The sequence below is a fragment of the Sapajus apella genome, unplaced genomic scaffold (genome assembly GCF_009761245.1).
Source record: "Sapajus apella isolate SASKATOON/1434 unplaced genomic scaffold, GSC_monkey_1.0 scaffold83, whole genome shotgun sequence".
Lineage (NCBI taxonomy): Eukaryota > Metazoa > Chordata > Mammalia > Primates > Cebidae > Sapajus > Sapajus apella.
Window position 1 is genome coordinate 7,934,768 of NW_022437023.1, and position 12,999 is coordinate 7,947,766.

The following is a 12,999-nucleotide window of genomic DNA, read 5'->3' on the forward strand; positions in this document are numbered from 1 at the left end:
AGGCTCCCACCAGGCAGTAACAAACACAGGTGCAAGAGAAAATGCCACTTCAAAGCCATCTTGAGAAAACCCCAGAGTTTCCAGAGAAATGAACAGCAGACATTCACAGACGTAAAAATGTTCTTTTTTTCTCCCACCCAAGAAGTGTGGTTAGTGTTTGTTTTTGAAACTGTACATTTTACTGTACATTTTTTTTTTAGCAAAGGAGAAGGTTGGCATTTATATTCTGACCACAGGGATGTGGCTTTCCAAAACTCCAAGTCAGAAACATGACAAACACAAGAGCAAGCACACATCATGTCACGACAGAGCTCAGAGCCGCTGGTGAGAATAGTGAGTCGGTTCCTTCTGCTGTCCACCACCTTCCCTCTGTGTGTCTGAATCCAAAGGCAAAAAGAAAGCTGGTATTTGAGACCACTTCCACAATGGCTATAGTTTGAAAGGATAAATGAGAAAGATAAGGAGGGAGAAAAGAGAAGAGGAAAAAATAGGAAGGGAAAAGAGGAAGGGTGGAACAGATTTCAAGTTACCCAATTCTGTAGGTGCTTCTGTGACCATAGAAGGGATGTGCTTCAGGCCTGGGACTGACCTGGAAAATTATTATAACTTGAGGTCTCAGGAGGGACTGGCCTGGTCTGTTAATGACCTTGTCAGAACCGGAAAGGGACTGGAAAGGCAGAGAGTAACGGCAGAAAAAAAAAGAATGAAGAGAGGGGAGGGAGAAGAGTGAGAAAGGAGGAAAGCCTGGGATTTGGAGGCTCTGGGGTTAGAGCCAAGATAATCCTGCATAGACAGTTGCAAATCCCTCCTTGTGTGTTCCAGAGTGGGGTTGGGGGCCCGCAGCTCAGCACCAAGCCTGAGGCCATCGGAACTTTTTGGCCCAGAATGGTCTCGCCTGTATGCTTTGTGGGCTGTGTGGTTGGCAAGTGGAAGTATGAAGAACAGGAGAGAGAAAATAGAGGTCTATGGAGGGAGTTGGAAGAGGAAAGGATGAGTTGGGGAGACTGCGGGAGAGGTAGTGAGTTGCTGATGAGTAGACATGGGACAGGGATGTGGGGGAAAGTCATTCCAATCTGTCTACAGCAGGTTCTCCCTGGGCACATGTCCTCTTTCCCTTCTCTTGCCACTGTCTGGAGAGTTGGGGTTCATTCCTAGATGGAAAGGACCCTGTGTACCCCACCCATTCCACCCTGTAACTTCCAAGGGTGGGTTCTCCTCAGGAAACCAAGAGAAGGCATTCCTCCATCCCACCTTGAGCCACTTTCTTAAGGAACAAACGTGTGACGTCCTTTGGACACAGAACTTCCCTAGTCAGGGTGAAGACAGGGTCATGGATCCCAAGCACCACCGCCAGCAGGCAGGTGGCCTTGGCTCCTGCCCTGACCTGGTCAAGAACTCACTGTGTGACCTTGGGCAATTCCCTTATACTTTGAGGAAGGCAGAGAGGGAGTTAAAGATGGGATGATTGCAAACACCTCTCCAAGCTTCAAAAACCTATCATTCTAAAAAGATTCAACTTTCCCCCTCCAAGGCTTCTAGAATTCTCTCTGTCCAGTAAAAAGGATGGGGACTGCTGTAACCAGCTTGTGCTTCTGGAATCACTGAGCAAAAAAGCATAACATCTAGGGTCATGAAGAACTAATAGGTCCATAGAACTGGAAAGAGACTGGAGACCTAGTACAATCCCAGTGTTTTTGCAAATCAGGAAATTCAAGTCCCAAGAGATAAAAGGTTCTTGCCCCAGTTATTCAGCTGGCTATTCATGACTATGGAGCCCAGACACAGAGCTTCAGACTCCAAGTCCACTGCTCTTCCTGCCATCCACACTGCTATTCATGACTATGGAGCCCAGACACAGAGCTTCAGACTCCAAGTCCACTGCTCTTCCTGCCATCCACACTGCTTTCCTTAAGAGAAGCCCTCCTGTCCTACCACATGCTCAAGGGGGACTTTCCACACCAGCTTCCCAGAAAGAGTGGCAACAAGCCCAAATCGATTCCAGAAGTTAAGATCCCTTATGCCCTACAGCATGAAGCTCTCCTCCCTCCCCACACATAAGAACCCAGGAAGTTACCCTTCTGGTTTAAGCTTCTGTGATGGGTGTGGCATGTCATGTTGGAGAAGCAAAGAAAAGGAGGTCAGGTATCCGGGGTCAGCCACTCACCCCTTCCAGTGTTGGGTGTGGGGGTGGCTGGGAGTAATGAGAGCTTTGGGCGGAGAACCCCACAGTCTTCCCCCAAACAAGTGTGGAAACATAATTCCCTCCGCTTGTCAATTGGTAACAATTACCCACTACCAGGGCTGCTGGAACACACATTCATATGTACGATTAACTCTCTCGATTATCCGTGTGAATGAAGAGGAGAAGTCTGGGAAATGGAAAAAAAAATAAATTAAGAAATAAAAACAACACTAGACCCATAAGCAATCCAAAGCCGCTTGCTTGTAGGCTACATTTGTGATTAGAAAGGCGGAGTCTCGCCTTTCCAAACACTCAGGGCTCAGTCCGGCATTTGAGCGAGTCCGCATTCCCTGAGCACACCCCGGCCGGGTGGTGGGGAGGTGATGTGGGTGTTGGGGGGTAAGGGGGGGACACGAGGTCATTGACAGGGAGACGAAACTGTCCCTGGATGTAAACATCACCATGGAAACTCCACAAACACTTGCCAGTAAGATTCTTTCCACTTCTTCTCCCACCCTGCGCGCAGGAAAGGGAGCATGCCCACCCCCACCTAGACCGTGCTCTCCATCACCCACTCGGAGCTGCCAAAAGTTCCCCGGGCCCCCGCCAGGTCACTCTCCTCAAAGGGCAAGAGCATGCCGTTGACAGAGAGGCTGCGCTTCGTCCAGATGTTCGAGACCCTCTGAGGGGGACTATAGCTGCCGGGCACGACCCCTCCCGCCGCAGCAGCCGCAAAGTCCCCCATGTCAAAGGAGTGGCTGCGTTTGGCCTTGCCCTCCAAGGGCAAGGGGAGCAGGCTCCTGGCCCGGGCCGCGGGGGGCCCCAGCAGTGGCTCTCGGTCCGAGTGGTGGCCCCTGGCCGACGTCCCGGCCCCTCTCCCGGCTGGAGTCCTGGAGTCCAGCAGCTCCTCCTTTCTCTGACTCTTGAGGTCCAGGGAGGCAAAGGCCCCCATCAGGCGGTCAAGGCTGGGCTTGGGGCGTGGGGCGGAGGGTGGGAGCCTCCAGGGGGCCCGTCCCAGCCCTGCAGCCTCCCCGCTGCCCAGGGAGCTGGAGGAAGACGAGTCACTGGCTCGGGCCAGGCTGGCGGTGAAGTCCAGGAGCTCGTTGCGCACCACCACCTTGGGTGGGCCCTGCAGAGGGGCCCCGGCGGGCGCGCTGCTTGGAGGCGGCGGCTGGGCGCCGTTGGTCTGCGAGTACACATTGCTCACGGCCGCGGCCATCTTGCTGGGGGCCTCGTGGTTGCAGACCTTGTAGCGCACCATGAGGATGACGATGAAGACCAGCAGCGTGGCCACGATGATGCCCCCGATGACCAGGATCATGGTACCGCCCAGGATCTGGCTGTGCATGGACTGGCACTGCGGGTAGTCGGCCTTGGTGAAGAACTGGGCGCAGCCCACGATGTTGGTGGCCGTGAGTGTCGTGGCTGTGTCATCCCACATGGCCAGCACGCACAAGTCGTAGCCAGTCCCTGACACCAGGTTGTTGACCACGAAGGCCTTGTTGGAGGCTGGGATCATCCTGGGGAGGAGGGTGTTCACAAAGGGTGAGGGGTGATGGGGTGGAGGACAGGGTGATGGGGAGGGGACAGAGGCAGAAACAGAGTGATGGGGTTGGGGAAACCAAGACAGACACAGGGGTACAGAGAGAATGGGGCAGAGGGAAAGAAAGGGACAGAGGGGTAAAGAAACACAGAGGGAGAGAGATGGAGAGACAGAGGAGGGGGAGGAGGGAGGGAAAGGGGCAGGCAGGCGACAGGAACAGAGCATAGAAAATGGAGAAGAAAGAGATGTGAGGAGGGAGACCCAGACAAGGGAACCGAGACAGGTTGGGGTGGAAAGGAAGGTGAGAGAGGGAGATTCAGGAATGGAGCATCCCGGAGAGGTGTAGATGGAAGATGATGTGTCAGAGACCGGGTGAGGGAACATCCAGAGATATGGAAACAAAACCACAAAAAGACAATGAGTATGAAGATGAAGGGATTGAGAAGGAGGGTAGATGAAAGCAGAGACAAGGAGAGGCATTTAGAGGTGAAGGGAAAGAGGAGGAGGGGGAGAGACTCAAGCAGAGTTGAGAGAGAATAAACAGGGACAGGCAGAGGGAGAGACAGAGAGGCAGAGAGGTTAAAGTGTGAAGCAGCAGAAATTATACAAAGGGACACCCGCTACCCATACCCCCATACCTGCTATAGGTATTCCCTTTGTCTCTGGGAAGGGCAGAGTGAGAGTCAAGTCATGCCAGCCCACCCCAAAGCTTGCTCCAGCCCTCCTGTGACCTCTGAGACTCACGGGGATCCCCATCAACATTTTCTGAGCCTTCTTTCTGGACCAGGTGCTGTTCTGTGTCAGAGACAAGGTCCTACCTGGAGAGGCCAGCACCACCCTTGCCTCCAAAGCGCTTCCTCATGACTCGGAAGGGACAGCGTTTGCTGCAGTGGACTGAGGGAAAGGGGTCTGAGCAGAAGAGGATTGGAGGCAGGAGAAGGGGACCTGCTGCTTAGGAGTGGAGGGACGGCGCAGTGTTAAAGACTGGGGGGCACTTCTGAATCCTTTGTCCTAGTTGTAGTAGGCCAGGCTCAGCCCAAGTCTCTTTAGTAGAAGACTGACTGCTCCTTCCACCTTAAGGTGGGGTCTGATGGGGAAGCACTCTCCCCACATTGCAGCTGGTCCTCTCCTGCCTGGACCTCTTCACTCTGAAGCTGAGGCCCTTGTGGCCTTGTTAAGCCTGGATGCACACCCTGAACTCTAAGACCCTTGTTGAGGTATCATGCCTTCTGCTGATTCCAAAAATGATGCCTGTGTCACCTCTATAAACACTCCTGCGGAAATACCCAGGCCAGAACGGACCACTGTGTAGCTTTCCTGGTAGTTCCTCCACTCCCATTCTTCTATTTCCTACTACTTGAGAATGAGAGGGCTCTATCAGCTCCCATCAACCTCTCAAACCTGGAGCTGGGCAACTTAATTAAGATCTCAATTATGAAATACTGAAGCCTGAAGACTTCCACCTGGGATCCATGCACAGAGGACTGGAACTGACAAGCAGATATCGACATCCCATCAGTGGGAACCCTAGTGGGTAGCTGCTGCCTCCCTCCTCACCTACCCACCTGCTCTTTTGCTGGGGAAGCCACACTGGAGAAAATTGAGCCCCCAGGGCCTGCCTGATATGGTTTGGCTGTGTCCCCACCCAAACTTCATTTTGAATTGTAGTGCCTACAATTCCGACGTGTTGTGGGAAGGACTTGGTGGGAGGTAATTAAATCATGGGGGTGGGGCTTTCCTGTGCTAGTCTCATGAGAGCGACCAAGTCTCATGAGAACGAATGGTTTTATAAAGGGGAGTTTCCCTGCACAAATTCTCTTCTCTTGTCTGCTGCCAGGTAAGATGCACCTTTTACCTTTTGCCATGATTGTGAGGCCTCCACAGCTATGTAGAACTGTGAGTCCATTTAACCTTTTTTTTTTTTGTAAATTGCCCAGTCTCACATATGTCTTTATCAGCAGCGTGAAAACTGACTAATACACAGCCCCACCCTAGCACCGTGTTTGGGGCAGAAGAGGCTGGAGGGGTTGTTAGGAGGTATGGATCTGCAGCCAGCCGCACAGGTCTATCTGAAGACTTTACAGCCAGTTTCACCTGGACATCATGACACCCCAGTAAAGGCAGTGCTCAGTACTTCCATTCACAGAGAGGAAATGGCCGCCACTCAGAGAGGATAAGTGATTTGCCTGAAGTCACATAGCTGGGACTGCTAGTGTGCAGCAGTTTGGGACTTTTCACACTAGCTTCTGGATCCATGGTCTGGGCTTGTTCCTCACTATGTGACAGATATGGGAGCATCTTTCCTCATTTCAATGAAAAGTTCACCTTGGCCTGTGGCTGGATCAAACACCTTCACCCCTGGAGCAGCTCAGAGCCCATTGTGGCTCATGCTCCTCTGCTGTCAGGATGCTCAGCCTGCTGGGCTATCTGCTGGGCAGGGCCTAAGGAGCCCTGTGTGGCCAGTGCTGCAGAGGACACTTGAGTCCTCCAGGGCCTCGTTCCTTTCCCCTCAGGGCTAACGATGTAAGTTGAGAAGGCAGGAGATAAGCACACTCAGAACAGTGACAGCAGCAAGAGCAAATACCAGCTGGTAACTGTGTGCCATGCTCTGTTTTAAGTGCCCTATGCCAACTCACTTAGGCCTATAGCAACTCCCTGAGGCATCTGCCATCATAATCCAGATTTCTCAGATGGGGAAACAGAGGTGCAGAGGTGTTATGCAAAGATAACATGGCAGAGCTGGGATTAAACCCCAGAGAGGCCACCTTCAGTCTGCTCTGAATCATGGCATTCCACCATTTTGCTGCGTCACAGAAATATAAGAGCATATCCACTTGAGAAGCGGATGGGCATACTTGTTTACTGAACACCTGTTGTGTAAAACAGGTTCCCACATTAATTACTGCCTTTAACATAACCAACCCAGGACACCAAAGATGTACCACCAGCCCAGAAATCATCTCAATATTTGGCCACCTTGTCCTGGGAAGCAGACCACGCTAGTACTACCATTACTACTGCTACTAATTGCAACAAAATAAGAAGAACATCTAACACGAGGGCTTACTCTGTGCCGGGCACTATTGTGACATATTTAAGGGGTTTAAGACTCATTTAATGCTCCCTAACACTGTTGGGAGGCAGTTACTGTTATTCTCATTTCCACTTAACAGATAGGAAACTGAGGCACAGAAGAGTTAAGCTACCTGCCCAAGGATGCCCAGCTAATAAGTGGCAGAGCTGGGATTCAAATCAGGCAGTTTGGCTCCAGGGCCTCCGTGCCTGACCACTGAGTCATGCTGCCTCTCAGGCACTGCCCCATCTTCCTGCCCTTCCTGGGCAACTTTGTGTGGGACCCTGCCTGGCCTCTCCCAATCCCCTTTGCTCCCCAATTCAGGGAGAATCATAATGTGATGAAACCACATCATGTGATGAAGCTGCAATCAGGCTGTGCTGCTGATGGAGGTGTAATAAAGCAAAGCTCATTCCTGGTGGGGGCCACTGGTACCTGGATGAAGGGTCAGGCCTGGAACGGCTTTCCACTGTAACTGGCCCATCAGAAATGAGGCCAGTAGGAAAAGCATGCATTATCCTATTTAATGTCCTAACAACCCTCTGAGAAAGTTATTCCCATTTAGAGAAGGAGGAAGTTAAACAGTAGGAACTTTCCCTTTGGGGAACGATGGGGCTAAGACCAGATCAGGTCCACTGGGACCCAGAGCCCACACTTCTTAAAAGCAAGACCACTCCTGCCTCCAGGCAGTCAACAGACAAATTGCATGAGAAAGCCACGTAAAATGGGCACTCTAGTGAAAGATACAGAATTCATCTCCGACCTGTGTCCCCCTGTCTACCTCTCATCCAACCCTACAAAACCATCCACTGATCCTCCAAGCTATATCTGGGGAACCTGGATTTCACCCTTCACTCTTGCTTGCAGGTCATCATTCTGGCTGGTAGATTCTATCTTCCGAACACCCTCTGCCTTCCAACTCTACCTGCAGTATTAGCATAGGTCTCCCCATTTCTGGTCGGAATGGACGCAGCAGCCTCCAGTCTGGCTCTCTGCCTCAGACCGTTCTCCCTGAAAGCGCATTCTCAGCACCATACTATCTCGAGTGCTCCATCTAAAACACAACTCTGGCTGTGTCCCCTGCCCTCTGAGATGCTTCAAGTGCTACCATGATCTACAAGAGACAGTGCAAGCTCCTTAGCTGGGTTCCCAAATCAGGCTGCCGTCACACTGTTCTTCTACCCACATAGCCTCTGATGCTGCCCACATTCTTAAAAACTTGCCCAGGTAGGAAAACACCAAAGAACCAGCAGGGCCCTGCAGGGGCAGACAGCACTTCCCAGGAGGATAATTAAAGACCTTATTTATAAAAAGGCAGGAGGACATGGGGGATCACAAGGGAATGTACAAGAACCCAGAGTTAGTAGAAGCCAAGAGCCGAGCTGTTGCCTCTGCCCCACACCCAGGAGGGAGAAGCATGGAGGTCAGTGCTTCTTGCAGTGTGGCTCACAGATGGATGCCAGCCCATTGACTGTTCGTTCCTGCTCCACGATCAGACACTACAGAAGTTGAGAGTAAGCATTAAGGTTTTATGGCAATCTGGCATTGGTTGTCACATTCAAGTGCGTGTTGATTTTTTCTGATAACTTACTTCTGGTCTTACAAAAGCACTGGCCTACAACAGAGTGGGGAAAATCGAAGCAAAATCGAAGCTGTTCCTTCACAATGAATAGCTTGAGAAGCTCTGGGCTAGTTCAGGCTTTCTCAGCCTCACCACAGTTGACACTTGGGCTGACTATGTCTTGGCTGTATAGGGCGGTCCTCTGCATCCCAGGAGGACAACACCAAGACACTCCTGCGCCCCACCCACCAGATGCCAGAACACACCCCCAGTGTGATAAGCTAAAATGTCTCCAAGCATTGCTCAATGTTCTTGGGGGTGAAGTTACCCTCCACTGAGGCACATTGTTTTAGAGAATTTGGTTGAGAAACAGAAGCTGCCAGGGGCAACCTCAGAGGATAGGCAGCAGACAAAGTAGCCAAACCTCACTCTTCCCTGCCGCCATCCTTCTGATGCTGCTCTGCATGGCTGAACCAAGCCGAAAACCAGCATACACGGCACATGCAGGTCAGGCTTCCAGAGTGCAGAGCAAGGAGGAGGAGAGGAGAGTGGATCCCGAGGGACAACAGAGAGTAAGTGGCTCAACCATGAGGTCAGTCACAGGCCTCTTGGTGAAAAACACGTCCCTGAAATCCTGAGGGATTTCTTTCCATCATGTAAACTAGCAACATCTCTGTTAGCAGAAAACATGAATTGCTATTTTAAGTTAAGCTGCTCCAATGCATTAAATTTAATTAAGCTCACACTCTAAAAGACAATTTGAAACTGCAACCCCAAGCACTTACCCAGGAAATAGGAAAACAACTCTAAGTGGCTCCCTCTGGATTGTTTTTCTTTCTTTCTTTTTCTGTTAGTATTATTTTGTCATTGTTCATTCAGCTTAGCACTAGCACACAAATCTACAGCCGATACCGGAGGTCTACAAAATCACAGGAGCATTCTATGTTGACTCTCAAAGCTGTTCTCCACCTTTCACCTGTGTGCCTCTGCCTGTGGGAAACTACATTTCCCAGGTTCCCTTGCATGTTCCCAGGTTTCCATGCCCTCAGGCTGCCAGGTGGAGTTGGCCAATAGAGGCACTGGAGAGAGACTGGAGGGCAGGAAGAGGGGAGAAGCCAGGTATCTCTTCCACTTGTTTTGTCTGAAAGTGGTTTCTCCCTGTTAGACTTTGAGTCTCCTCTGTGATTCCAACTTCCAGGGTTCCAGCTCCTGCTAGATACATGAGGATCTTAGTCTCTGGTCATGCCATCTCCTCCTGTGTCCTTCCAGCCTTGGATGGGGTTGGGTGGGTGGCAGTGGCTCTCGGCTGTTGCTAATCTCTATGGTGTGTCACTGTCTTGCCCCCCACCCACCGCTCCTGCACTCCCCCCACCCATTGTTGACCTCTGAGCACCTCTATCATCCCTAAAATCTAAACCCTGTACTGAATTTTCTTCCTAAGTTGAAGTGCAGTGGTGTGATCTCTTGGCTCACTGCAACCTCTGCCCCCAGGGCTCAAGCGATTCTTGTGCCTCAGCCTCCCAAGTAACTGGAACTACAGGCAGGCACCACCATGCCAGGCTAATTTTTATTATTTGAGTAGAGATGGGAGTTCACCATGTTGCCCAGGGTGGTCTTGAACTCCTGAGTTCAGGCAGTCCACCTGCCTCGACCTCCCAAATGCTGGCATTACAGGTGTGAGCCACCGTGCCGGGCCTGAATTCCCTCTTTCAAAAGACCTAAAATGTTTTATTTTTTCTGACTGAATTCTGAAAGACACAAGGAGATAACCTTTACATTGTTGAGAATATTCTATTTATTAACTTATTTTCTTGCACTTTAGGAAAAGGCGATGATCACTTCATGTCGGCAGCAGCACATCTTGGCTGTGTATCTAGTGAAACTCCAGCTTTAGGAAACAATTTACCGCCCTCTCGGAATCCCTCTTCACTCCGCCAGTAAGCCAACTTGATCCGATTGCACACATGGTCCCTCTTCCTTAGCATCATCTCTTTCTCCAGCTGGTGACCTCATCTTTTAAGGCCTGATTCATGAATTACCTCTGACCTCACCAGAGGTATCTCTTCTCTCCCTTCTCCCACAACCCCAGCTACAGTCCCGTTAAAGCCCTTCTCAAGTCGGGGTTATGTACACCTTTCCCTTGAGGACTGGAACTGTGTCTTATGCATCCTTGTATTTCTACTGCCGATCATGACGTCTGGCCTAGAGTCAGTGCTGAGTAAGTATTTACCCTATGGTTAAGCAGCGAGTGAAAGAGTTCCATTCGCAAAATGTAAGGGCCTAAACATGTGTGAGGAATTCTTATCTAATATTCCAGGGCTAGCTAATGGTGAACTCCCAGACACTGGATGGCTCTGAGGACATCTTTCTGGAGAGGTTATTTTTCCTTTTTTTATGGGGGGTGGTGGGGACGGAGTCTTACTCTGTCTCCCAGACTGGAGTGCAATCGCATGATCTTGGCTCACTGTAACTTCTGCCACCCAGGCTCAAGCAACTGTCCTGCCTCGGCCTCCTAAGTAGCTGAGATTACAGGCATGCACCACCATACCTGGCTAGGTTTTGTATTTTTGGTAGAAATGGGATTTCACCATGTCCACCAGACTGGTCTCAAATTCCTGACCTCAGGTGATTCTCTCTCCTCAGCCTCCTGAAGTGCTAGAATTACAGGTGTGAGCCACCGCATCCAGCCTAGAGAGGCATTTTTCTATATCCTTGAGACTTACTGCAAGGATTCCTGAAAACCTTTTATGGATGTGCATATTCATATGTGCTTGGGGCATATGAGTGTGTGTGTGCCTGTGTGTGAAAAGATGTGTGTCTAAGAGGTATCATTTGTCAGCTGAACGTGTGGGTATTTGTGAGTGTGTGCCGGAATGTAGGTGTTTACATGTATGTGGCAATAAGGGGTCCTGGTCCTAGGCAATGTTAGCCGTTGTTCTGCCCTCTTTCAACCAACCCCCTAACCCCACCTCCCCTAGAGGATCCCACATCCTCTGAAACTTCTGAGGTGACTCCCTGTGTGACCCCTCCCTGCAGGCTGAGCCTCCTCTTTCCTAATGGAACAGAGTTTCCCACCCAGAAAAGGCATTTAGGCCTCAGGAATAGGAATGGGAATGGAATGGGAGGGATTCCAAGAGTTTCCATCAGGGCCTCGGGCCTCCAGGAAGAGCCTACGGGTTGACTACTGATCCCCACTCCCCACTTCTTGTGGCTACCCGTCTAGGCTACACTCTCCAGCCTCTCTTGCAGCTAAAGGGATGTGAAGGAAGTCATCTGCATGTGACCCTTTCTGGCTAAAGGGATGTGAAGGAAGTCATCTGCATGTGACCCTTTCTGGCTAAAGGGTTGTGAAGGAAGTCGTCTGCATGTGACCCTTTCTGGCTAAAGGGATGTGAAGGAAGTCATCTGCATGTGACCCTTTCTGGCTAAAGGGATGTGGAGGAAGTCATCTGCACCATCTCTGGGTCAGGCCGTCAGTAGGTCAGGATGCCTTCCTCACATTCCCCTTTCTTTCTGCCAACTGGACCCTTGGGCAGGATGACAAGGCCTGGGGGGGAGGTACATACTGGGTGCCTGAGTCTCCCAGGAGGAAGATCTCCTGATAACCTGGCACACCGCTGTGGACTGGTAGGATGGTGAATTTGACTCTGCTTGAGCCTTTACATTTTGGCAATTATTTGCAGCAGCAGTTGCCTCCCGAACTAACAGACACCTACAGGTGAAGTGAGCCTGAGGAGTTTGCTATGTGTAGGTATGTGTGTGAGAGGATGAATGTGTGTGTGTTCATGTAAGACAAAGACATTGGTTCTGGTGTCTATACAAGAAATCCTTGCCTTCCTGGAGTTGTCAACAAATACCACCTCTTGTATCTGCATAATTCCTCCAGCCTCCCCTCTGCTCCCCAGCACCATGCCTTTCTGAGTGCTCTGTCCTCTCCTCCCTCCATCAGTGACGCACCATGGCTGCCTGCTGAGCCTCAGCACTAATTTGGAAAGGCCACATCAAGCTTCCCCGACTCCAGCCCACTGGCTCTCCATTCTCATTACTGACCCTTCACAGAACTACTGGCTTGCCACCCTCTCTAGCTAGCCTTGAGATCTCAGACTACATGACATGGCCTCATTAAACCAAGCCAAGCAGCCCTTAGTCCCAGCCTCTCGCTCTTCCTGCAAGCCCCAAAGGGACCTGTTTGCTTTCATGCATGAGCTGCAAGGAAGTAAAGGAGATGAGTATGGTTCCATCCTGCTTACAATTTATTGAGTAATTACTATGTGCTAGGAACTTGACAGGCAGAGTCGGATTCTGCACACTGACTCTGTGAGGTAGGAATAGTTATGCCCATGTCACAGATGAAGAAACTAAGGCTCAGGCAGGTAGAAACCCTGCTCAAGTTTACACAGCTGGAAAGTTGCTGAGCCAGTGTGTTGTAAGCCAGGTCTGCCACGCCACAGAACATGATCTTCCCTATGCTGTATTACACCAAATTGAACTGAGCAGAATCAGGATTTAGAAGGAAGCAAGTCTTGGAGCTGGGCCAACTGTTTGCCAGCAATTTAAAAAGAAAAAATAACATGCGTTACTTTACAATGATAGCTAACATTTATTGAACACTTAAGCACTTACTATACGTCAAACACTGT

The 12,999-nt window shown here is 50.6% G+C and overlaps 1 protein-coding gene across 1 annotated transcript in view; it reads right to left on the reverse strand.

Moving 5' to 3' along the window:
* Positions 1-2,370: 2,370 nt before the first annotated feature.
* Positions 2,371-12,999, reverse strand: part of LRFN2 (leucine rich repeat and fibronectin type III domain containing 2) — a 195,598-nt gene continuing 184,969 nt past the window's right edge. The window contains exon 3 of the mRNA XM_032253642.1: positions 2,371-3,702. Within this exon, the coding sequence (XP_032109533.1) occupies positions 2,733-3,702 (970 nt within the window). The 3' untranslated portion in view covers positions 2,371-2,732. The remainder of the gene's footprint in view (positions 3,703-12,999) is intronic.